Source organism: Drosophila montana, unplaced genomic scaffold, assembly GCF_035044405.1.
Source record: "Drosophila montana isolate Dmon_TW-CO22-7 unplaced genomic scaffold, ASM3504440v1 contig_3319_1, whole genome shotgun sequence".
Taxonomy (NCBI): Eukaryota; Metazoa; Arthropoda; class Insecta; order Diptera; family Drosophilidae; genus Drosophila; species Drosophila montana.
Window position 1 is genome coordinate 120,747 of NW_026998204.1, and position 27,278 is coordinate 148,024.

Consider the following 27,278-nt stretch of genomic DNA (forward strand, 5'->3'; position numbering starts at 1 on the left):
GCACATCTCTAGTTTGAACAAAAAATGCAAAAATAAGTACACGAAAGACGTACAGTCATTTTAATGCTCGGTTATTAATTGCTCGTGTTTTGTGTTATAAAATAAAGAAACTATTCAAAGGATAACTGCCAAGTTTATTGGTGTTTGTGTGAACTGAAAGAAGTGTTAATTGTGCACGCGAGACATCATTGAAGTCCAGAAGGAAGAGGTAAGTGGAAAAGCGACGCGACGTATAGAGAAAAAAGGCAACCGTAAAGAATTTGTCACCAAGAAGTTGCGAATGTGTTGCCCTGCAATAATACGATTTTCGCATTACATTTATAGCAATGGTGCATGTGTGTGTGTGTGGTGCGTAATATTTGTTCGTTTCGCTTGTTTGTGTAAAAAGACATCAAATTTATATTGGTTTTTCATAGCGTCCAAGTTTCTTGGTAGGCACATTGCCAATTGCAGCCCTTGTGCACTGTCTGTTTCCAAGTTTCGTGGCTTCTCTTGGCTTTCCATTCACAATTTTAACAACCACCATGCAAAAGTTCTTGGATCAAAAAAAAAATTCGACGTCGACTGCGCTGCCCTGCGTATTTGCTGTACTGTTACATGTACCCTCTCGCTTGCACTTGTGTGCGCCGCTGGCTCGCCGGCTTCTTTCCGCATTTAAGTGCAAAGGCGTCGCAGTCGGCGTCGTTGTTGTCTCTTTGCTTTTGTCTCTTGTTTTGTTTTTCTCCACGCGCCTTTTCGCTGGCTACCGCGTGTGCCGGCAACACACATACACACACAAACACACGCATGTAACTTCATTATAGTGTAATTTAGTTTTTTTGTTGTTGCCTTTATTGTTGTTTCCGAGTCGAGTTGAGATATAATCAAAACAAATTGTTTACTCGAAATAGTAACTCCCACGCTTCGCTAAGCCGCAGAGTTCAACGTGCCCGCGACAAATATGGCAAAAAGCCGCAAATAGCCTAACCTATATTTTATGCAGAGTATTTGCCGTTATTGTAGACGCTTCGTTCCGATGATCAGCATCAATCGATTGATCGATTGATTAAGCCTGTTATCGGTTACATATAAAATATAATTGGGCACGTGTGCTCGACTTCCACATACCCGCACTTACATATATGTATAATGTATATATGTATAACTAGCATTTTTCAACACTTACCTGCTGTTTATTCGTTTCTTTCCTCTGTTTTTAAACACTTAATAGAAGTTAATTAAATGATATGGTCAAATTTAGACTAGAAAATAACTTAAAAAGTATATTTCATGTGAAAAAAATCCTCTTTGGATCAAAATTCTCATAATATGCCCATTGTAATCGCCTCTCGGGACGAGTATAAAAACGCGTTGCTCACAAAAGACGAATGAGTTTTTGACACCTTCTTCGTCGGAGTCGTCGTTTCGTTGCCATTTTAGCTGATTGGAATTTGGCTTAAAGCATTAAGCAAGAAAATAATAAAAATGCTGAAAACGAGCTCTTTAAAAAAATTGACTTTTGCTTTTGTTCCTGTGGATTCCAGTTTAGCGCTCACTTTTATTTGCCTTGTTTGGCAAGGGATAAGGGGGGGGGGGGGGGAGAGGGGGATGCCAAAGCTACCAAATTGCTAATTTGTATGGCGTGCCAAGTTGTGTGTGTATGGGTATGTGTGTAAGTGTGTGTGAGCGTTCCTTTTGCATATTTTGACAGTGAGGCAATCTACAAGAGTGCGCCAATCGCTGAGATTGTTCTCAGAATAAATATATATATACAATACATATGAGCATATATGTATGTATGTATTTTATCTCTAAATCTCTATTCGTGCTTCTCTCGCTCTCTCTCTCACACGCGCTCTGACAATAGACAGCATGTCTATGGATGTGTCTCTGTGTGCTTGTGTCTGTGTGTGCGCTTGTGTTTGTGTAACGCGTTCATTGACATTGAGCTAAAATCTCGTTGTTGTTTATTGCAAATAAACTTTGTATTTTTATTAGCCGACTACATTTGCTCTCTTGCTATTTCAGAGAGGGTATTATAATTGGACAATGCATAGAAGTAGAACTCTTCGAATCCGTAAATTTATGTTTATAGTGTTGATTAGTGCTAAAAAAAAAAAAATTCCTTCTGTCTTTCTATGCGAACCTCAGTTTAAGAGAATAATTTGTTTGCTATATTTGGACCATGTCCTATAACATCTAAGTACTTCAAATATGGTTGTGTATGACATTTTTTTTGTTTATTTTCGCACACTCATCTAGCTATGAGCTTCACAACACTTAACACATGCGTGCGAGCCCGTAAGCCATGTGTCAAAAAGGGTATTTAAACTTCGGCTTGTTTAAGATAGCCTTTCATTGTCTTCTTTATTGGTTTGTCAAGAATGTTGTTCACTTTTGTAATTTCTTCTATTATTTTGCAGGCCTTAAAGTGCGATTTGTTGTTGCGGCTCGTTTTTCTTGTTAACAAATATACAAACACAGATCAATCAATATTTATATATATATATACGTATATATAGTTGAATGTGTGCCGAGCGTATTGTTTGTTGTTGTCCTCGTTGTTTTTGCTGTTTTACGTTTGGTGACAAGCCGAAAAAAACACGTTCAAAATTCGTTGACCAAAAAAAAACAAATTGTTTCGTTTTCATTAAATGAAATTTCTCTTAGGCGGAGGTGTTTGTTTCGGCCTATATACTCATAAATAACATACAGCCAGCCTACCCGAAATCCCGCCATGACAAGCCTTTTTCTTTTCCATATTGTTGTTGTTGTTGTCGTTGTTGTCGTTGTTGTTGTTGATTTTTAGTTGGCTTTATTCAAACGTTGTGCTTGTTTATTCATAAATTATGAGCTGCTCGGTATCATGGAATATTTATGCACTTTTTCCATTGCTGCAAATGCAATCAGCTTAACTTTAATGTACTATTTTTTGCTTTTCGCTTATTTTTTTTTTTTGGCAAAAACAGCTGCAACAGCATTTTGGCCAGCTACTTTGCCCCTTGGCTCTCTCTCTGCTGCTGTTGTGGCTACTCTGTAGCTGCATTTTGTGTTTCCTGATTTCCCCGTAGGCCCAAAAAACTGCACACTCCGAATCTCGTTCTGTGGCTCGCATATGTGTATGAATATGTACGAGGGTTGACTTTCAAATGTGAGCCTCAAAATAAAAACTGCTTTGAATTGCTTTTTAAAGCATCTCCGAAACTTAATTGACATTTGCATGTGTTTGTGGCCAGCTTCAATTATTGGGTGCCTGTCAAATTATAAATAATCAAATGTATAATCTAATTTATGCTGATCCGAGCTATGAACAAAGACCATATCTTATAGATATATTATCTATATACTCACAATATTGTGAGCTACCCAAAATGAAATTAAATGTGCTCTTCTATTTCTGGCCAGAGGCACAGCAAATCTATTGGAATGTGCCTGGAGCCTGCTACTTAAAGATCTTGCACATATTTGTAATGTCTGATAAAGCGATGCAGCTGTGAGTCTGGAATTTGCCATACCAAGTTATAAAATATGGTCATATTTTCAAATTGAATTCAATATTTGCATCTACAAAAACTATATATTGCCCAGGCAGGAAAAATATTGAAAGCAACGTTCTTTATCTTTTGGCTTTCAACGTTAATCTACGCTTTGCATTTGAGATAAACATTTTTGCCCGCATTAACAAGATTTGAAATGTGTTTCCCCCATTTCGTTGCCTGCTCACATGCGGGTTAATTGTTAGTGTTGTAAAGTACATTTGCAGAGATTAGCAGTGGTAAACAAGACTATGATTTGTTCATGTGACGTCACAAACAGACTTAAACAACTTATTAACGCCACTTTACGCTTTCCCTTGCATGCTTAGCCCCCCTCCTCTCCCCCTCCCTCTCTGCCTCTTGCCACCCCCTTTGAAAACATGTTTCGTTCAAGTATTTTTGATGGCTTTTGTCTTATTGAATGGCATCAGGCAGCAAAACATAAATGTTGTTGTGTTGTTTTTTATGCTAATACTCGATGGCTGACAAAAACACGTTTCCAGCGGAGACGACAGGCCCGAAGCCTTGAGCTGCCTTGCAGCGTTTCTTGTTTTCCCATGACATTACGTATTGTTGCAAATATCTATGAAAAATGTATATATATGTGTTTGTTTTTGGTATTTGTTTATTATACAATCGTCATCCTCACTTGCAATGACTCGAAACATCATGTTTGTGCCATGGCAATTACACTGGCAGAAAATTCATGTGCACATCTACAATTGTTTTGCAGCTGATTTAATTGCTTATTTATGCTTTTAATTAAAGCAATCGTGAAAACGAAAACTATTAATTTGCTTAAATTAAACATTTATAGGTTATAAAAGCCAACGGGTTATTCCCCGTGTTGAACCGCGCATAAACAAAATGTTGGAAGATGAACAAATGTGTGTGAAGAGGGCTTGTGCTTGACTATATATATTATATAAGTTCTTGATTAGAATGAAGATGGAGATAAATCAATATAGTCATGCCTGCTTATCGACAAATATCGATATTTAGCTATGATTTTTTGCTTATATCTTTGAGCTTCTGAATTTCCCAGTGTTGTACCACGAGTAAACAAAATGTTGGAAGATGAACAAAAAATGTGAGAAGAGGGCTTGTGCTTGACTATATATAGAATATACATTCTTGATTGGAGTGACGATATAGCTAAGTCGATATGGCCGTGTCTGCTTATCGATAAATATCGATATTTAGCTATGATTTTTTGCTTATATCTTTGAGCTTCTGAATTTCCCAGTGTTGTACCACGAGTAAACAAAATGTTGGAATGTGTGAAGAGGGCTTATGCTTGATTATATATAGTATATAAATTTTAAGTCGATTTAGCCATGCCTGCTTATCGATAAATATCGATATTTAGCTACGATCTTTTGCGTATAACTCCACCATTCTCTTAGGAGTCTTCCTCTAGTCCTTTATCTGACTTGTAGTTATATCTTTTGATTCTAGAGATTTGCTTACATATTCAACTTCCTTATAAATGCGAATATTATCGTAGGTTTGATGATTTATATATCTTCTGATGCTATGAAGTGTCTTACTAGCCCGTATGTTATATTCTGCCTGAATGCACTTCAGCACTTCTCCTCGAACTAAAAACCTTGGCTTTAATTGTAAATTTAGAACTGGAAAACTTAGTTCCTTTCAAAAGTGAATAAGTCTAAAGATCTGTTGCGAGCTTAATTCCCGCTTAAAGATATAAAGATATACAGACATTAAAAAGAATATAAATTAAAAGAAATAGGTAAACTTAAAAAAACAACTACTATACGATTTTAGCTGTTTTTTTTTTAGATTAGTATGCAGGTCTTGAGATAGCAAAATAAAGGCGCATAATAAGTCAAGATGCAAGTGCCGCATGGGGCTGTATACAAATTTGTAGCCACTTTTTATGGCCCAATGTTTGCTGTCAGTGGGTTGGATTGGGTTGGTTTAAGAGGGAGGAAGTGTAGGCTGGGGCTGGGGCTGGGGCAACTGCTTTTCAATCGAAGCCTCTTAATAATTCAAATCGAATGCTTAATAGAGCATAGAGCGGAGAGAGAGAGAGCCGAACAGACAAGACACTAACTTGCCCGGCGGCAGGAAAGTGGACAAAGTTTTACTGTACCTCAAACTCGGTCGCGGCGGGCAGCCACACGCCATAAGGACATTAGTTATTAGCGCAGGGACCTCGCAAGGTGGTTGTGGGCTGGGGTTGGGGAGGGGAGGGGAGGGAGTTATGTCGCGCTAGGTGGGAGCTGGTAGACACGCGATGACCGAACGAACTGCTGGTCCGCTGAGCACGCTGACATGTCCATAAAAGCCTTGAAGTGGACGGACACAAACGGACATAGACATAGATAGAGACAGCGCAAGGGAAGGCGGCTATCTTTTTTTTTTGTATATATGTATTTTTTTATTTCCTACGATGAGAATTGTCAATTGTGTGCATTTCCGCCTGCACCGTCCGCCCCCTGTCCTGCTGCCAGTCCCAGTCCCAGTCGCTGTCGCTTTGTTGTTGCGTGGACATGGCCGTCCATTAGCTGTTTTTCCGCTAAATTATAGAGTGGCCGGCAAACGCATATGCCCCGCCACAGCAGCAGCAGCAGCGTCCAATTAAGTTGACTGCGGTCGACGGGGGGAGGGAGGAAGGGTGGGGGGTGGCAAGTGTTACAAACACACACACACACAAGAGGGCGGGGCAGGGGCAGGGGCAACAAAATATGCTTCTGCTTTTGTCCTGCATAAAATAACAGCATGCTCGGGACGCGCTCGCATAACCGTTTCCTGCTGCTACTGACTGAATGTTACCCCCCATCCCTCCCCCCTGACTTGTTCCTGGCGGTTTTGCACGTCTCGCCTTTGCCTTTGCCTTTGCCAGCTCTCACATATTTGTGGTCAGCAACCCACCTGTGTGTGCGTGTTTGTGAGCGTGTGCGTGTGCGTGTGTGCGGGAACATGAAAAAATGTGGCTTGCCCTCCACCTCTATAGTTAACTTATAATACCCTGTATAGAAAATAAATATAATCAAGATGTATTAGACGCAAGGAGGCATCTTTAAATAATAATATAAAATAACCATTTTTTATACTCTTAAAATTAAACTTAGCTTATGTCCAATTCTTCCGAGATCTGCGGATTATATCATATCTGCTATTATATCATACACAGAATAAGCTTATCTCAAACTCATTCAATTTCCCCAAAATCGATTGATATCAATTGTCAGTCCCTATTATTTATACCCTATCTCAAGGTATACTATATCTCACAGAACTAACTTATCTAAAACTCATCTAATTTCGCAAATTTCGATAAACATAGATTTTTATTCCCGGGTTTTTTGAATATAGCTGAAGTAATCTGAAATCTGGAGACACCAAATTTACCAAGTCGCTTTAAAAACAAGTCCCTCTTCGATTTACTTGACACCTTTAAAAGATATACCATTATATACTTTTTGGTATATCGCACGATTTCATAACTATCGAAGAATAAACAGAAATTATTTTAGAATCAATTTTGTATGTTGTAAGGCTAATGGAAGAGTGCGTGTATTTTTACAGGGTGTCTGTAAGTCGGCCACTTGCGACCTTTAAAAACTTACCTGTTTTTCTTTTAATATAGTATGTTTATGGGGTTGTAGGCGTGGTCGCGCTTGTGGTTAGACGCGTGTGCGTTGTCAAAAGCTATTTGAACAGGATGTGGATGTGCGAGTGAGCGTCTGTGTGTGTGTGTGTGTGTGTGTGTGCGAGTGTATGTGTCTTCGTATGTGTGTGTGTGTATACCTGCGTGTGTGTGTGTGTGACAATCAAATGATTTTCACATAATTGCTAGCTGTCATTTATGTCACAATCAGGCCACTTGCTTAGTTCTATCAATTGTTAAGCTACCCGCCTTACCTTTACCTCCCCCTGCACCTCCCCTCCTCCCACCACCCCTTACACATGCCGTGGGAAGCTGTAAATATTTGATTAAGAAACTGCGGTTGCTTTAATCAATGGGCACTTGGCTTATCTTAAGGCAACAGCAGCTGCAGCTGCTGGCCAAAGCAACCACTACAAAGTGCTTCACACGTCCCCTTTCATTGGTGCCCCCGCCCCCCCTCCAACGCTCCTCCTCTGCAGCTTAGCTTCAAGGCAATTAACCTATTATTAGTTGCTTTCGAAGCTATTGGGGCCAAACGGCTGTTGAAAGTCTCAGGATTTTAATTAAAAATGCGTCCGCCTTCTGAAAAATGTCCCTTCAAGCTTGTTGCAAATGCATCAAGAGGAGGCACTCGATGTCGATATCCGAAGCATTATGCCGCAAATTGCTCTAATTACATGAATAATAGACAGGTCGCGTCTATAAGCCCTGCTCTGTCATCTTTTGCAAGGTGCACTCGACGAAAAAACGCAAGAGTTTTGTAAAAATGCGAAAGATTCTTCTCTGAAGAACTTTATTTAAGCTCTCGCTGAAAAACATTAAATAATTTGTACTTTAACTAAGAAATTCGTATCTTAAGCACTTGTTTAAAGACCGAAATATTTCAGAATATAAAAATATCTAAAATATCGAGGTCCGGACCTCGAGCCAGCCAACAAATATTTTAAATATGGAAAGGTAGCCAAAACCATCAATAAAAATATCTATTGAAAACCTTGTAAGCTTACTTTTGTAATAAGTACTTTTGTGTTTAATTGTGAAGTTCATATTGAATATTGAATTAGTATTAGTATTAGTGTTAGTAGTATTAGTATTAGTATTAGTATTAGTATTAGTATTAGTATTAGTATTAAAATTAATATTAGTATTAGTATTAGTATTAGTATTAATATAATATAATATAATATTAATATTAATATAGTATTAATATTAATATTAGTATTAGTATTAGTATTAATATTAGTATTATTATTAGTATTAGTATTAGTATTAGTATTAGTATTAGTATTAGCACTAGTATTAGCACTAGTATTAGTATTGATATTAGTATTAGTAAAGGAATTAGTATTAGTATTAGTATTAGTATGAGTATTAGTATTAGAATTAGTATTTGTAAAGGAATTAGTATTAGTATTAGTATGAGTATTAGTATTGATATTAGTATTAGTATTAAAAATTAGAATTAGTATTAATATTACTATAAGTATTAGTATTTGTATTAGTATTAGTATTAGTCTTAACCCCGCCTTTTCTCTGAGTGTACATATACCTGTATTTTAATGACAGCTCAGTTAGATATAATGATGGCCTTGCTGCAATGGCCACGTCGGCCTCTTTGTAATAATATTTGCCCGCAATTTGTTGCATTTCCCAAGCTTTTAGCGAAACGACCTGAAATCAAACCTCACTCCCCCGCTCCCCACCATATTGCTCCTAAATGAGCCCTACTCCAAGCCCCTCTGTTAATATTTTAAACGTTTTGCTGTCTTGGACAAGCGCATTTAAAAATGCATAATGTGAAAACATCAGCTGAAGTCGACGCATATATACCATATATAATATTCATAAAGCTGCAGACGCATCCAAAAGTCGCCCCTTAACCTATCTCTGCTCCCCTCCCCCATCCTCTAGTTCAGTTATTAGTCTATATTGCTGGCCCTTTGGTTTCATTAGTGGGCCCAAAGCCAATTACTATGTAAGCTTTCACATATAATTTGTCTATACATGCCATATATAGTATATATATAATATCCTACCTGGGCTTTTGCTTATATAAAGCCCCCGCCTCCGCCCCCGGCCCGTACACATATGTGTAGATCTATCAATCATAGATATAGCAAATGCACTTTTGCCCAAGTGCCGTCCTGTACATACGCCGATATATCTGGGACTCTGTCTCTCATTTGTGTGGGAGTTGTATCTATTGGTACGGCTCGTCTAACTTCTGGCTACCAGCTGTCTGTTGTGGCCAGCCAGTCGGGGACAATTAGCTGGCGTTGCCTAGCATCGGGTATCCATAACTGTACCTTGTATCAAATTTCCCCTGTTTTAGGTATTGTCACTTGAACATTTGTACGATTTCTATTGGTCAACGATTTCCGTTTCCGTCGCTATCCATAACCGATCCTTGGGTACCATTGGTCCGTAGCCTTTTTGTCCAATGTCCAAGATTTACCTATAAATAGTCGGATTTCTCGAATTTATTTTCATTAGTTTTTCTACCGCACCTGCAACAGGACAGCACCTGCTGCTCCACCAACCTGACCAAATAGTTCCAATAATTTTCTGCAAATGTTATGTAACTAGTGGAAGAAAAAAATAATCAAAATCCCAAGTTTGTGATGAAATGTGAAAATACAAAAATTGGCTGTAAATTTCTTTGGGATATTATGTGAAATTGACAAATTGTGATACGAGTTCCAAGCTAAAGGTAATTTTACTTGAAAAACTTGCGAATATTTCCAAAATTGTGATGAAACAAAAATTATTTTCTATTAATTATAAAAGCGATATGAGTTTGAAAAGAAGTTTCTTACTGGAAATTCAGAAGTTTCTTACTGGAAAATAATCGAAAAGATACTAATTGATAATTAGATACTTAATCTAATTGTTGCTAGATGAAATAAGGGCTACTCAGAAAGCACATATCATATATCTATCGAGGGAATGTTTAACTATTAAGAATTATATTGCAGTCCAGCTAAGACTACACTTCTAAAATCTTTTCCAGATATAGAAAAACAGATTTTATTAATCTAAACTTTACTTAAATATAGATAAAACAGGGTATTCTATTAAATGGTTGACTTTTTCTACGAACACCTTCATTCTTAGCTGTAGGCTCTAATAACGTCACTGACAAAATTAGCTGTGAAAAGGGGCATAGCTGGCCGGACGGGCAAATAAAACACCTCTAGCTATTAGAAATTTGTGTATTCTAATTAGGCTTTTATCATTTAATTTTCATAATTTGATGTATTAAATAATTAGGAAGACACTCGTTGCTGAACACAACTGTACCTAGCGTGAGGGAAAACCAAACAGTTCCAAGTTAAAAGTCGAAAAGAACCATTTTCTTCATATTCTTTTGTTGAGCTGTGGCTTTACGCTCTGCTGGGCACAGAGTTAACCGACTGTTCAATAAGACTCTAAGACCTGTTCAAGGTGTTGCTGTTACCCTTTGCCAAGCTCTGCCCACATACAGCTCGGATTATATGGAAGCACTTACATATATGTACCTGTAATTGCTGTCTGATTCATTCGCAGTGCGACGGCTTGGAGCTTGGAGCCCATTTAAATCTAAATCTCGGCTGCTGTTTGCTTTTGTATCGGACATAGTTTTGACAACTTAACAGCTCGGACAATTGATGTTTTGACATCTGAGCCGAGTTGTGTGTATTCACTTTAGCTAGAAGAGGGGTAAACAAATAAAAGAGAAAAGAAAAAACAGACACAGGCCTGTAGGCGGCGGCGGCGGTCCGACAAAGCCCCTCAATTGTTGCCGATGCACAGATTTTGATTCACTTATATACCGCGACTACTAAATGAATATATAAATATATATATATATATATATATATACGTATTCAGACTGGCATTTGGGGTAGTTATTCATAAATTATGTAATTGAGAAATGTATCATTTTTGTTAATGCGTTTTGTTTCTGGCTTTGATGTCTAAAATTGCACTAAATTATGCATATATAATATAGAGCAGCAAATATATGGTATACATATACGAGATATATGTGTATATTATTCTGAGCGTTGGCTGTCTGGCATTTCCGCTTGAGCAGCTTTGCGTTGGGCATAGGGCGTATGCAACTGAATATGTATAATATATAGTTAGATAGTTGGATAGATATATCGATTGTTACACCAAGGCACCGTTTTTTTTTTTGAGATGCCTTGAACGCCTTTTCTCAAACAGTGGCAGCTGCACGATTCTCAAAAACACCAACACAAAACCAGTCGGCAAATCATTCCAACTTCAATGAATTCGATATGAGGCAAATTGAATTGTTGTCTAATTGCGCTTGGCAAACTGAAAATTCCAACCCACAATTGTACGCTGCCATTTGACGACTCGATTGTTTTTTAAATTGAGGTAAAAGAGAGCATAACAACTTTAAGAAGAGGTTTGTAACAAGTGAACTATAGGATATTTATGCTATAAACAGTGCTAGTAAATTTCGCTGCTTATTTTGTACATTTACAAAGTGTTGGTAAACGATTTAAGAAGTAGCGAAATCTGCTTCAAAGCCTGCTTTTCGTTTGCCTAATAAATCAACGTCAAAATTCAGCTTTACAACACTGCTTCTCGTTTTGTAGTATTAAGTAACTAATATATTTATCGTCTTACACAACACTAGATCTCCCAAAAATATCGAAAATACATGACTGTCTTTCACTTTGACATTAGTTAAGTCGAATGATTTGCAAAAGTCTCTCATTTTAAGAAAGTTCTCTTTTTTTCGTGTTTATATTACAATTCCAAAAATAATAAAAATTTAAATATTTTTTTATTGTTTTATTAACTATTTTGAGAAGGTATGTGAACAAACGAGTGCAAATGTCCACGAAGCGTTTAATAGTATACAAAATTCCATTTGAAAGGAAAAGTGCAGAGTTCTCTAGGTCGGAAGATTTTGTGTGCATGCATAGTTATTTTCTGCAAAAGCATTAAAGTCACGTTCCGGCGTAATAGTTGCCTTTTATTTATTATGTAGAGGAAGTAGAGATTGCTTCAAGCACAAAAGGGCATCACAGCTGCGACTTGAACGTCATTTTGTTTGCCCCAAAACTATTGTCAGACTTGAGTTTAGCCAAACGTACGTCGGTTCAGTTGAATACGAACTGGCGCACGTTGCGTATGTGTAATCCGAGCCGAGCTTAGGCCAGGTTTTAAGCGAGCCAATTGATTAATGCGTGTTTCTGCTTTGTTATTGACACTTTTGCAGAGAGAATGAAAATGAAGCGCGAAAGCAATGATGGCGACGGCCCGCAGGACCAGAAGCGCAACAGACGCAACGAGGAAACGGTGCGCATACTGATACCAAGCAGTGTAAGTAAATTTGCCAGCCATGAAAACCCAACCTCTGGTCGTAAATCGTAGCCAATATGTAAAATGTGTCTGGTTGGTTCTTCGATTCATTGCAGATTGCCGGCGCTGTCATCGGCAAGGGAGGCCAGCACATACAGAAGATGCGCACTCAGGTACTATAAAACGTGCCCCGGCACACCAAAGCTCAGCTAACTATATATAAAAAAAAAACACAAGAAAAACGAGTATATTTGAAAAAGAAATGAAAAAAAAAAGAAACACTTGAAGCGTCTAGTATTATTTATTAACTATTTATTTCACTGCGCCGCGCTTGCAAGACCTTTAAAGAGAAAGCGAAGCAAATTCCAAATTCTGTCTCTCTTTGTGTGTCGCTACTATTTCTCCGACTCTCTCAAAAGCTCTCCTCTTCTATAAATATGTATATATATTATATGTATTACATCCATCATCTAGTCCAAGTTAAAGTCTCTTTTTGGCCGCTCTGGACCCGCAAATAGCAGCTCCCGTCTCTTATTCTCAGTTCCCTTCAGCGTGTTTAATCTAGCATTAAATCGATCTAACAACAAACTCTAGCTTAAACGACACGCTTCTAACTAACTCTCTCACACCCCCTCTCTCTTATTCCCACTCTCTCTCTCTCCCACTCTCTCTCGGCTGCCCGCACTCAGCTAACAGTCTATATATCTCTCTCTCTCTCGCCTTTGACCCGGTCTTTAATTAAAAATATAATATTTAGGCGCTTTATTTACCAAACAATGAACAAGAAATATGCCACTTACTTTTTTGTTGTATAATTCAATATAAAATACAAAATAATTTACACGCTTTTAACCTTAACTAAATGAACAATTTTCTCTCTCTCTCTCTCTCTTCTTCTCTCTACTTCTTACGAACGACCGACCCATATGTAATCGAAAACAAATCGAAAAAAAAAATATATATGAAATCAAATCAAAACCAAATCGAATCTTGTAATACGACCAAATATATATCGAAATCAACCAATCGACCAACTGTTATCGATTGACCGACCAATCGATCGATCGACCGACCGACCCGCCTGGCCCGCCCGCTCGCACCATTCTGGTCTGGTCTGTCCCCCGCACACACACTGGCGTCTCCCCCTGGTGTCTGGGTCTGGGTATCGCTCCTCGTCACCTGCCACTGCTCTGAAACTCTGATGAACCAAAATGCCAAATGAATCGATATGTATCGATAATCGAAAATCAATGCCCGAATGTTGGACATGCGCTCCATCAAATCTTACGTCTAAAAACAATTTGTTAACGTATGTAACAACAAAAACCGATGCCAAAAACCGATGCACCATATATATATATACATATATATATAATCGAACGACCAATCGACCGACCGCCTGCCCGCCCGCCCGCCTGCCTGCCTGCCTGCCCGCCCGGCCCGTCTGAATGCCCCGTGCGGTCGTGACCCGTTGCTGTATATAAAAACCAAAAACATGTGCAATAAATGTGCATAAAATCTGTATAAATCTCAACACACATATACAAACACATATAATCACCTATATATCTATATATACATATATATATGTGTATATATATATATATATATCGTGTGTATGATGTATCCATGCTGGGCCCACCACCGTTGTCCCTCCCATTGTTGTGCGTTGCGTGTGGTTGTGCCCGTGTGTGCTTGGGGGTGTGTATCTCTCTCTTGTGTCCTCCCTGCTCAAACAACATCAACAACAACAACAACAAATGTGGCAATTGCAACAACAACAACAACTATAATGCATAATAATACATATATATATATATATATATATATATTTAAAACCGAAAAAAAAACAAACAAATACACAAACCAATCAACCGAACGTTAATCGAAATATCGCCCGACCGACCGCCCGATCCGCCCGCCCGCTCAATCGCCCGCCCGATCCGCCCGTCTGTTGTCCAACCATCAAATGTAACGCACAGTATAAAGCCACTGTGTCTGTGGACGATTCCCAAGGCCCCGAACGGTAAACCACAACAAAATCTAAAATCTATACCAAATATTTCATCATGTATAAGCTTACAAAAAAAAAAACAAAACAACCATTAAGAACTTACTTAATAGCCTTTAGCCTTAGTTAGGTCTGTTAACAGTTAGTTAACCTTTTAATTTATATATATTCTGTTTTTATAGTATCATATATAATATTATTGCATTTATAATATTATTATTCCTTACCAAAGAACACACTTGTACCTGCTGGACGCGTGTCTCTCTCTCTCTCTCGCTCGCTCGCTGTCTTCTCTCTCTCTCTCTTTCTCTCTCGCGCTGTTTTTGTTGTTATTGTATGTGCTAGTGTCCTTATCGAAGGTACGACGTCTTATAAATTTCCAGTTGTATGTGTATATATCCTTAATTCCCCAAACTCCCAAACAGCGTCTTTCGATCTACTTACTCCACAAGCATATTTAATAGCTGCTACTAACCGTTGCACTAAATACCACTGCACGGCATTAACTTCACACGTACATACTAAATAATATTAAAAATACAAATAAAAAATAAAACCCCGCACTCTCTCTCGAGCTCCGTGAGTACAACTAACCCAGCAAAATGCGCTCGTGTCTACCCAATCAACCCGAAAAAATGGCCAAAATCCGAATGGAATTTCTTTATTTTTTTTTTGTGCCCATCCATATTCCTCCTCGCCCGCCCAGCAAGCGTCTTGTGTGTCCTTCGATGTGTGTGGTTTCTGGGTTAAGTGTAGGTACAGCAACAAGAACAGCAGCCGTACAGGTCGTATATCTCAGCATAACTCGTAATCTTTCTCTTCAATATATATATGATAAGTTGTCCAAAACGAGGGTTGCCTTTGCGAAAATTCACGTTAATAATATCTTCTAATTTTATCTATATCTGGGATCTAATGTAATCCGTTTTTGGAATGTAAATATAATCAAGGAATATCACAAAAGAAACTCTTGAGAATCGTCAATTATTTCAAGAGTTATTTAACACCATTCAAACGGAATAGTGCTGGAAAATCTCGAAACGTTCCAATACTGAAGTCAATTCGCAGCTGGTCACATTTAGTACAGCAGCAACAAAGGCAACCCTCGTTGATATTTTGTATTGTCTAGTCGTTTAAACTATATTTAATGCAGGTCTAGTGCTTAAGTTGAGCCTAATGTATGTTTATGTATTTCTAATATGTATCTATACTTTAAATTTCTCCCTCTCTCTCTCTCTTTCTTGCTCTCTCTTAATTTTCTTCTCTATACAACCGACAAACAAATTTCTCCCTGCACTTTAACAGCACCATACAAATCTCGACGGATATCGACTCCACGCTGGAGATCATAACCGAAATGCTGAAATACTTTGAAGAGGTAAGTGGAATGGCAAATGTTATTTGATCTATCTGTAAATGATTTACATTAACTGATTCCTCTCTCTCTCTCTCTCTCTTTCCCTCTCTTTCAACCCGCAGCGCGATGAGGAATTCGATGTGCGCCTTTTAATCCATCAGAGCCTGGCCGGCTGCGTCATTGGCAAGGGTGGCCAGAAGATCAAGGAGATACGCGACGTGAGTAGCTATATCTATCTATCTATCCATATATATATATATCTATCTAAGTGTGGGAAAGATGTAGCTTGTGACCGCTGTCAGGCAGTCAATAGCTGATATGATGCACAAGTCTAATTATAGTCCTGCGAATTGACGCAGGTCCTGGACTGCTTCACTAGACTGCATCATCGGTCACGTTAAGTCGCTGGTAACATGCTGTCAATCGATAGCAGCTACTGTCACATAGTTTACCTCATGTTAGCTTCACTTGTCAACGACAGCAGCAGCACACACACTTACTCACACTCACTTATGTGCAGCATGAATCCTGGCCAGCTCCTGCTGAGAATGTTTCTTTCTTTGCACAGGCTCTCCTTCATAACGCAATTGTCGCCATTACCAACGCAATTCGATTGCAAGCAGAATGTCTGTGAGGGTGTGTTCAGGCTGTTTTCACATGTCAAGCGCTTTTCAATTGCGCAATTGTAAAGCACACCCTTCACACACACACACACACACATACGCACACTCGAGCAAAGTTGTCGATTGGCAGCTCGCAAGTATTTATACGCTGCATCCATTGAAAATGCGTAATAAGTGTTTTTCCAGTTCCGATGCCATACAACATGTACGCATTCCAGAGCTAGCCGTGTTCGTCCGTGTGAAGAGGTCGCCTTTAAATACTTTCTAGAAGGAATAATCGTTCGATTTGAGAAGTATATCATAACCAAGCCTAATGATAACTTTTCCAAGCCCCATTTTATGCATTTCTCGAAGTTTACATAGTTTATTCTAAATACAACATTGGAATATTCCTGATTTCATGCCTCCCTCGTATTTATAGAGATACAGGCTTCAACTTTGGGATGCGCCCACAATTAAATGTCTTCTTTAAGCTCTGAAAGTTTGACAACAATTGGACAGTAAACACCTTAGTTATTTAAGCACACATTCTTCAAGGAGTGCACCCGAAAGCTGCTCAAACTGTGCAGCTAATAGCTGCTCAAACTGTGAGGCTCCTCGCAGCGCGTCTCTATATATATGCATCTACCATAAATTAACACTCATGTGTTTGACTACAGGGCATCTCTTAGTCGATTACACCCGACTGTAGCTCGCCTATTTGTTGACTTTCTTGCTCGTCCTGCTCTACCTTGCGCATTTAAATGTGCGTTTGGCCTGTTTCTTATTAATTAACAATGAGTAGTTGCTGCCAAGTGGCTGCATTTTAATTGGAATGTCTTTGTTTTCGTTACTGCGCACCCCTCCCCCCTCCCCCTCCCCCCTTGGGCTGTGCAATGCTCTGTGCCGCCTGGTGGCCCACCTATAACATTCCCTACCTCCTCCTGCTCGTCTTCCTCCTTCTGCCTTGACTACCGTTGCGCTCAGCTCGAGTCGCACAAAGGCGCGCGTGAATTTATTATTGCATACTTTTGAGCGCACGCAAAAAATGTGTCTGCAAGTCGCATTTGCTTTGTGTGCCGTGACTGCCTGCCTGACTGCTCCTGCTCCTTTCTTGTTCATATTCATATCTGTTGTATACCCTGTAAGCAACTGCTTAACAAGGTTGATATAAGCTTAAAGCTGGCAAGTCTAGATTTAGGTGCTCGCAAGAAAGCCCAATCTTGTCTCTATTTCTAGACCCCTTATGAGTCCTTTATATATATGTATATATATCTATATATATTTAAAAAAAAAGGCACTGGTATGTCCGATTTGCTGACGCTTGCAATTCCCAACTAGTTAACGCCTTGCTGGATAAAAAAGTCATATGCAATCGATAGCAAAGTCTGATGAAGAAAGTCCTAAGAAATATATCAAAATATAAATATATATTTCAGTTATTAAATGAAGCTTTAACATATTTTGCCTTAAAGGGAACTACATTTTCTTGTACTTATGCAAATCAATTACCCAATATCTCCACGGTACAATTACAGGGTATGCTGTAGGCGTTAGATTTCTTGTAGCTCCATGGAGGTCAACAAGTCCAGCACGGCAAAAGGACATAGCTGCGCCTGTGTCCTGTTGCCTTTTGAGCAACTGAAAACGTGGCGTTTACTTTTTTACTTTAGTTTTTTTCTCTCATTTCTTTTATATTTTACTTGGAATTTCTTAGCATGCTGCAATGTGAAAATTGTTTGCCATCATCATCATCATCGTTCGCCCGGCAGCATCCTTCAAGCCGGGGCGCTGCTTTGTAGCATATCCTGGCGGCATCCTTGCAGCTGCCAGCGCCCGCCCATTCAGCTGTTGTCTGATCACCAGTGGAGCAGTTGCCTGTCTTTAGTCCCAGACTCTTGTCTCTGTCTCAGCATGTGTTTTGTGTCTCAGATTGTGTCTTTTGGGTAAGGGGAAGACTTCTCGTCTCAACTCGTCGCGTCCCCGTTTCATTGTCTTGGGCAGCCCAACAACTGGCCAGGCAAGCAGCTGTTTTCATTTCTTGCTCAAAAGGTATTTCGTTTGGCGTGTCCTCGTTCTCCTGATTATCCTGCTATCAGCCTCGCTTTTACCTTGTTTCGTGTTGCGTGTTTTTTTTTCTTCTTTTTCTTTTTTGGTGTCCATTTTGACTTTTTTTGTTTTTGGCCCTCCTCACAGCCGGTTATTTGGTTCTTACTTCTTTTTTATTTTGTGTGTCCTTGATAAAAGGTTATAAGGTTGCCTTGAGGCGTGCGTCCAAGGATATCTGCTATCTTATATAAGGCTAGGATATGGCTGCCACTGAGTGCGAAATATCTATTTTTATTTCTTGTCAGTAAAGTAAAATTGTGGAAAATCAGGAGAGAAGCGCAAATAAATATTCTTTTTCTTACGTTTATTTAAGGTTAAAGTTTTAGAGTATAGAAAAATTAGCCTGAAATAAAGATAGATATATGGGATAGATAGATAGATGAAGATAGTTATATAGATGAACATAGATAGATAGATGTAGATAGATAGGAAGATAGATAGAGATAGATAGATAGATAGATAGAGATAGATAGATAGATAGATGAAGATATATAGACAGATAGATTGATATAGATAGATAGATTGATATAGATGGATAGATGGATATAGATAGAAATAGAAAGATAGATAGATGGATATAGATAGAAATAGAAAGATAGATAGATGGATAGATGTAGATAGATAGATAGGGATAGATAGGTGAAGATAGAAAGATGGAGATAGATAGGTAGATGAAGATAGATCGATAGATAAATATATGAAGATAGATCGATAGATAAATATATGAAAAAATATAGATAAATAGATGAAAGATAGATAGATAGATGAAGATAGATAGATAGATGAAATATAGATAGATAGATGAAGATAGATGACGATAGATAGATAGATGACGATAGATAGATAGATGAAGATAGATAGATGAAGATAGATACATAGATGAAGATAGATACATAGATGAAGATAGATAGATAGATGAAGAAAGATCGATAGATAAATAGATGAACATAGATAGATATATATAATAATCTTGATAGATACATATATGAACTTAGATAGATAGATAGATGAAGATCACCAAAACACATTCCGTATTTATTTGGACCTTGGTTTGATCAATATGTCCCTTTACATTCCGGCCGTATTTCGTTTTAACTCATTTAATATTAAATATAATATAGCACGCGTTTCGAGTTAAATATCCTCTTCATCATATTATATCATATACCGCATTTAAATAAGATCAATTTTTGAAATGAATTGTCGCATTTCTGGGAACCCGCAACACAATTTCCATTGCTTGCGACATTCTCTTTGCTGGGCGCCAAATTTGTCACATTTCTCCAACATGTGTGTGGCTATAAATACTACATATATTCAAAAGGTATATATTCTCTACTCCAAGCTATCAACTTTCCCAACAGGCTGCTCGTCATGTCTCAAGCTGTTGTCCATTAAATGTTGTCCTGTGCCACATCTGATGAGTTGTTCCTTCAAGAGCGGCGGCATCTGCTGTCGCGCAGGCGGCGTCCCTAATAATGAGCAGCAGCAGCTGCTTCTGCCGGTCTCTCTCCCTCTCCCTCCCTCTCTCTCTCTGTCTGTCTGTCTGTCTGATCCATCTACTAAATCCAAATGTCTGCCTATGTGCGGCACAATGGGCATTGAGAATTGAGCAGCGTGCCAATGGCTTTTGTTCGCCCCTTCCCTTCCCTTTCCTCGGCTCAGTTCAGCTCAGTCCGCCCCTGCGGCTTACAATTGTTGCTGCGCTTAGGACTAGGTTGCTTGGTTGCCTGCCTGCCTGTGCGTGTGTGTGTGTGTGTGTCAGCTCTCTTAATGAATGCCTAACAGGTGTTACAAGCACATACGCACACACACACATAAAATACGCGACGAGGCAGCTGAAGACATCCGACTTGAGGCATTGGCATCTGTTCCTTGGCATTTCTTTACAAGCTGTTGTTATACCCTAGACCGATTGTAAATGCATGAGAAGAGGGTATGATTAAGTTGAGCAAAAGTATGCAGGTAGTCATTTCTATAGACATATATATTCCTAAACAGCATTAACAGACTGCATCTATAGATTTCCTTGCTCGTATAATTTTGTTTTCCAAAGCAGCAAAAACGATAAATATCGTTTTCCAGCCTCGATATTTTTTAACCTGCTTTGGATAGAGATTTTAAATAATAGAGAATATTCAAATTAAATTACGTACAAAGCTTAAATGTATTTTATTTGAACGATAACTCGCGCTGTTTCTCCGACATCGATAATTATCGATAACTAGCCCAGTTTCTAATATCACAACTCGGCATATAATTTGCCTTATAGTAAACTCAGCTTAAAACTGTCTAACTATTTGGAGATTGAATTGAAAAACTCAATCGGAGAGGCCCTCAATTTTTGGTATATACGTACTACTAAATTGCGTTTTTAAGATCTGCTAATTTCTATTCTATAAATCATCCGGAAATAAACGAAAGTTATTAATAAACCGGTTTTTATAAAGTCTCCAACCCAGAAGAGTAGCTGCTGAGTCAATGTCTCAAGCGGGCAGTTTGCTGCCTGTTTTTGCAGCTTGTTACAGGGTATCTTCTAGTCAAGCATGCCAAGGCACTCTTCCTGCCTGTGTTTGCTCTCTTTGATCAATTGACGAATAATTCGCTTATGAAACTTTTGCCTGTAACACACGACGCTGTCGCTGACATTGCCTCTGCTCCTGCTCCGCTTCCTTCTTCTCCTCCTGCTGCTGCTCCTGCTGTGCCCCCTCCCCTGCGCTCCAATTCTCCTTCTTTAGTGTGTCGCGCAGTGCAATCTTGTCAATATCCGGTTCAGTTTTGTATGCTTTTGTTGTATGTGGCATCAACTGAAATGTTGTTGAGCTGCTTCCGCTTTGTTTTAAGTGCCGCGCCTGCCTCTTCGGTCTGACAGCTCATTTTGGTGGCAGAGTGTACCCCTCTGCTGGGTGCTCCTCCTCCTACTCCAATTGCTGTTGTTTGGGGCGAAAAAGTTTTCTAATTGCAGCTGCTGTTTGATGATTTTCTCTTTTTTTTTGGATGTCCTTTCGAGAGCAAGTACGCAAAAACTCAATTACAGACAAGCTGCATTATTGGTGGCACACACTCGTGCCACACAGAGGCTGCTGCACAAGTGTTGCAAGCTGTCGCCGCTGCTGCTGCTGCTTTAAGGATATTCGTCAAGGAAGCACTTCAAGAGGCTGCAGCAGCAGCAGCTGCCGCCCGCAAATAGTTTCTTTGCATAAAAAGCCGCTTAGAATTTTTGCGCAACAAAGTCAACAAAAAGAAGAAGAAGCAGCAGAAGTAGAAGCATAAAAATTAATAAGTAGATGGCAGCAATGATTACGTTTCATTTGCCATGGCTACATCTATCAGGATGTGTGCGTAAGTGTGCGCCTATTTTACTGCGCATGCGTCAATACACACGCACACACACACACGGAGAGCCGAAAAAAATGAAGAAAGAGGAAAAAATGCGAGCAAAAGAAGCTGAATAATACACCGGTTCCGACAGCAGCAGCTGCGCCTCGTCGCAGCAGCAGCGCCGCAGCCGTCGCAGCAGCAGCAGCAGCGTCCGCTCTACTGTTATCCTGCCTAACTGACTCGACGGCAGCCTGCCTGCCTGCCTGCCTGCCTGCGTAGCCTTTAAGCCGTCTAACTGACTGCCTATAGCCAGGACACAACAACAAAAACAACAACCACAAGGCAAGGCGCGCACATGCTGCCTGCCTGCTGTGCTCTCTCTCTGCCTGCCTCTGCTCTGCTAAGCGCTCTCTTCGCTGCCTCTCTCTCTCTTCTCTGCCCCGGCTGGCTGCGTCTTCTCCTTACATGGCAACTGGCATTCGTTGAACCCAATTAGTTCGACATTGGCGCTGGTCGCGCACGGTACACACGCGCTGCCTCTTCTGCTGCTGCTGCTGCTGCTACAGGCCATATAAACAGTTATAACAGTGCTACTCAAAAGTATATATACACACAGTTGATAAACAAAATGTGCAAAGGTACAAAAACACAAAAATTAAGAGAAATAACAATTTTTTAAATATGAGTGACCATATTTCATAAGACTAACTTAACTAAAAAGCGTAATTTGTGTGTAGTTTTCGGCTGTGTGTGTGAGTGTGTGTATGTGCAAGCATGCCTGTACACACAACACTCGCAAACACATCCTTTTACATTTTTTCCTTTGCTGCTATTCGCAGTTTCAGTTTTTGTATTTGATTCGTGCGGCCACCAAAAAGTATGCTACACTTTTGAGCCCAGCGCGCTCGTCTCTGTAGATATATATATATATATGTATATCTATAGATTTGTGTGTCATACACTCGCGCGCACACCCTCACACGCACACACACACACTCACACAGCGCGCTGTGTCTCGTTGTTGTGTTTAAATTAAATAATGAATTCAATGAGCGTCCAGTCGCTCGCTCGCTGCCTTTTGATGTTTAATATTGTGACATAAAAGCTTAAAAAAAACCCGACACACACACACACACACACACAGAGAGCTTGTAATAAGTGTGTGTGTGTGAGTCAACATTTGCGCCTGCCATTCATAAGGCTCAACGTGGGGGCACTTGAGCAGTTTTTGATGTGTCGCCATTGTTGTCTGGGGGTCACACGCAACGAGTTGTCGCCAAGGGAGCAGCGGCCAGGGTGCAGGCCAAAAGGCGAGCTGCTTGTGTGTGTGTGCGTGTGTGTGTGTGTGTGTATTAAGCATGACGCAGCCTTTGGTCATTCGAACACAGAGTTAAGCATGGGGTAGCACGCAATTTGCCTGTGGCTGAGAATTTTGGGCTTTAGGAATGATGCAATCATCAGGACACAAAACACGCAGCTGCGCCAGAGGGGCAAACGAGGGGTCGGGGGGGAGGAAACGGAAGCAGGCTCCAATGCACGTAGGCACACAAATCTGTGTTGTGCCCCTATCATCGACACACACACACACACACTCGCACACACTTACAACATGCACTCCTAAGTGGCTATCGAATTTCACATTTACACTTCCGCTGCAGACGACAACGACGAGAGACGCATTTAAAATTTGGTAGCGGGGGCAAAAACAGACGGCAACAACAACTTCCGGTGCAGGAGCTGCTTTATATGCAGCTGTGCCGCCGGCAGGTAACGCAGCTTAACGCCAGCCGTGAAGTGCCTGCACATCCTGCCTGCCGAGAGGATCATGGCTAAAGTGTTTGTTATTGTGCCTCTTGATTAGGGCCATAGTGTCATAAGCCGTGCTACTGCGGATGGGTCACAGTCATGGCCAAAATTGATTTAAACTGTGCAGCTGCCGCGTCGACTTTGACTGCCTGCCTGCCCGCCTGCCAACTCCAGCTCCTGCTCCTGCTCCTGTCAGCCATTTTGAGATGCTTGACTAAACCAGGACGCAGGCACGTTGAGTGTGTGTGCGTGTTTAAGCGAGAAAGTAGTCATATTGTTTACAATAGTTAACATACAGTAAAAGCACGCTATAGTAAACAATTCAAAGAAACAATTCTAAGAGTTCGCTGAATAGATAAAGCTTGGACTTGGACTAATATAATATTTAAAAAAATTAAATAAAAATTAAAATAAATTTAAATAATAATAATATTTTATATATTTATTATTTATAAGTTCCGTTTCATATTAAGAATTCTTCAAAAGGAGCTTTTGATTAGGAAGTATATTATTATATTTTATAATATAACTCTCAAAGGACTTTTAAAACTCAAGAAAATTTAAATTCTTTTGCAACATATTAAAAATACTTTCTACTACTCGATTTTCACTGTATATTAAACTGTACAATCTTTTTAGTTCTTCATAGTCATATTGTTTACAATAGTTACCTACAGTAAAAGCACGCTATAGTAAACAGTTCAAAGAGTTTCTAAGAGTTCGCTGAATGGAAAGAGTTTTGATTTGGGAGATTTCTTCAAATAAGTTTTTGATTATAAATATTTAATATTTGTTATCATATAATTATATTATATTTTATATTATTTGTTTGCCTTGCTCGGTTTTCACTGTATTTTAAACTCTACAATCCTTTTTCGTTCTTCCCTCTAGCGCATTGGCTGTCGCTTCCTGAAGGTCTTCTCCAATGTGGCGCCGCAGAGCACGGATCGTGTCGTGCAAACGGTGGGCAAGCAGAGCCAGGTGATTGATGCCGTGCGCGAGGTCATAACCTTGACGCGTGACACGCCCATCAAGGGGCCCATACATAACTATGATCCGATGAACTTTGACCGCGTCTATGCGGATGAGTATGGCGGCTATGGCACCGGCACCGGCAGCACGCGTCCCAGTCAGCGTGGCGGCAATCGCGGCGGTGGTGGCGGCGGCGGCGGCGGTGCTGGTGGTGGCGGCGGAGGTGGATTCGGTGGTGGTGGTGGTGGCGGCGGCGGCAACGGTGGCCGCGGCAATGATCGCTTTGGTGGCGGCCGCGGCGGCGGCGGTGGCGGCGGTGCTGGTGGTGGCGCCACTGGCCTCGGCGGCATGGGCGGACCACGCGACAATCCCTTCATCAATCCCTGGGCAAATGGCGGCGGCGGCGACGCCGACGGCTTCGGCGTTGGCAACAATGGCGGCGGCTTCGGCGGCAACAACTTTGGCGGTGGCGGTGGCCCCTTCGGCGGCGGCAACTTTGGCAACAATTTCGGCAACGGGCCCAACGACTTTGGCGGCGGCGGCAGTCAGCTCGGCGGCGGTGGCGGCACCAGCAATCTGCCCAGCCTGGGCAACTTTGGCCAGAGCCAGGGCAGCAACAGCGGCGGCGGCGCCGGCTTCGGTGCGGGCAACAACAGTCTGGGCAACGGCCTGGGCGCTGGCTACGGCGCCGGCAACAGCAGTCTGGGCAACGGCCTGGGCGCCGTCAACAATGGCGGCGGCGGCGTCGGCGGACTTGGTGCTAACAACGGCGCTGGCGGCTTCAATGCCGGCGGCGGCGGCAACGGCGGCGGCGGCTCGAACAACAGCGCCAACGCCTCGTCGAATATACCGCAGGGCCATGATCCCAACAACAGCACACAGGTCACCATACCCAAGGATGTGAGTAGCTACCACTCGTTGACCTCAATTTGGATACTAATCTTTTCGCCTTATTCCACAGTTGGCTGGCGCTATAATTGGCAAGGGCGGCGGTCGCATTAGGCGCATTCGCAACGAGTCGAGTGCGTATATAACCATTGATGAGCCGCTGCCCGGCTCGAACGATCGCATCATCACCATCTCGGGCACACCCAAGCAAATACAAATGGCCCAGTATCTGCTGCAACAGAGGTTGGTCTCGCAAACAGACTAAAAGTATGCACAACAACTCCTTTCATATGACTTACTAAAACCCCACACACACACACATCCAATCAATTCCTAACCCAGTGCCTAAATCGAATCGAATCGAATCAATCAATCAGCCAATCAATCATCAACTGCCTCTAACTAACCGTCGTCTCCGAATGGAATGCTTTCCGTATGGAAGACTAGTGATTTTGTTGTTTGGTCTCTGCTAATAACAATAAATCCCTTGTCTTCTTATGGCGCGCATTGTGCTCTTCATTTCAACAATAATAATTTCGGTGGTGCCACAAACAAAAAAATATAACAATAACAAAATCAATTTAACAAAAAAAAATACATTAGTTTAACTTGTACTAAACGTGTCTCGGTCAAACACAGTCCTTTGCCCCTCCCACATTCACATGCATTTACAGTGAAAGCTCGACGAGGACGAACTCTTTTCGTGTCTTACAAAGTAGTAGTAAAAACAAACTCGAAAAGCGTTAAGGAAAATCTTTTAACAAATATTTAAAATCTTTGTAAATATTCGATTTTATTTAAATCTTATGTTTTATCAAAAAAAAATATATAAAAAACAAACTCGAAAAAAAGGAAAATCTCTTAAAAAATTAAATCATTTAATAATAATTCGTTTCAAATATTTTAAAATCTTTGAAAAATATTGCATTTTATTTAAATCGTAAATAATTAGTTAAAACAAACTCGAACAAATTAAAATCTTAACAAATGTATACTTTAAATAATAATAATTTATAATCAAATATTTTAAATTTTTGGAAAAATATTCCATATTATTTAAATCATATGTTTTATAAAGAATATATTAAAAACAAACTCGAAAAGTGTTAAGAAATGAATACATTAAATAATAATTAATTTGTAATATTTTATAATAATTGAAAAATATTTAATTTTATTTAAATCCAGAGATCTGCTGTTCCTTATTAGAGCTTTCACTGTACAACTATGTTATATATTTTTGCTTAACTATCTTAATGCTTCGATGTATCCGCTAATTGGAAAACCTTTTTATTAATGCTTTCGCAACCGTTTGCTTTTCCACCCATCTTTCACTTTCAGTGTGCACGAGAATGGCAGGCGAAACATTTAAGTGGACTCCAACAACAACAATACAGCCGAGGAGGAGGAAGGAGAAGGAGCTGCATCCACGATTAACTTTAAAGTTTACTAAAAAACAAAAAAAAAAAAAAAGAAAGAAAAAAGAAAACATAAGCAACTGATTATAGAGTGTCCCCCCAATATCTAGAAAGTAAATATAATTCTTTTCTAAGTTTAAGTAATTTCTACATACTCCCTACCCCCGGCCCCCAAACCCTCAACCCCCAACCCGCCCGCTACATATATATTACAAATGTGCCCCTAAAACCAACCTAAAATTCTCTATACGAGCATACACATATATATAAATATATACATGATAAGGAGCATGAACAAATAAAGTATAAAATAAAACGAA

The 27,278-nt window shown here is 40.0% G+C and overlaps 1 protein-coding gene across 3 annotated transcripts; it reads left to right on the forward strand.

The window, feature by feature from the left end:
* Positions 1-27,278, forward strand: HnRNP-K (Heterogeneous nuclear ribonucleoprotein K). 3 transcript variants are annotated; one of them, XM_064690930.1, is made up of 9 exons: positions 3-208; positions 12,392-12,495; positions 12,591-12,647; positions 14,457-14,500; positions 15,791-15,863; positions 15,965-16,060; positions 24,572-25,552; positions 25,614-25,783; positions 26,882-27,278. In XM_064690930.1, exons 2-9 carry the CDS (start codon positions 12,397-12,399, stop codon positions 26,910-26,912), a joined length of 1,551 nt encoding a protein of 516 aa, XP_064547000.1. In that variant the 5' UTR covers positions 3-208; positions 12,392-12,396; the 3' UTR covers positions 26,913-27,278. The 3 variants fall into 3 exon arrangements, with proteins under 3 accessions (XP_064547002.1, XP_064547000.1, XP_064547001.1); XM_064690931.1 differs by having other exon boundaries at positions 4-208; positions 25,614-25,807; XM_064690932.1 differs by lacking the exon at positions 14,457-14,500 and having other exon boundaries at positions 1-208.

Excerpts from the sequence above, each read along its gene's own strand:
- HnRNP-K (XM_064690930.1), top strand. The coding sequence starts at position 12,397 with ATGAAAATGAAGCGCGAAAGCAATGATGGCGACGGCCCGCAGGACCAG. Across the intron at positions 12,648-14,456 it reads TACAGAAGATGCGCACTCAG|TATAAAGCCACTGTGTCTGT; the intron begins GTACTATAAAAC and ends TGTAACGCACAG. Across the intron at positions 14,501-15,790 it reads GATTCCCAAGGCCCCGAACG|CACCATACAAATCTCGACGG; the intron begins GTAAACCACAAC and ends GCACTTTAACAG.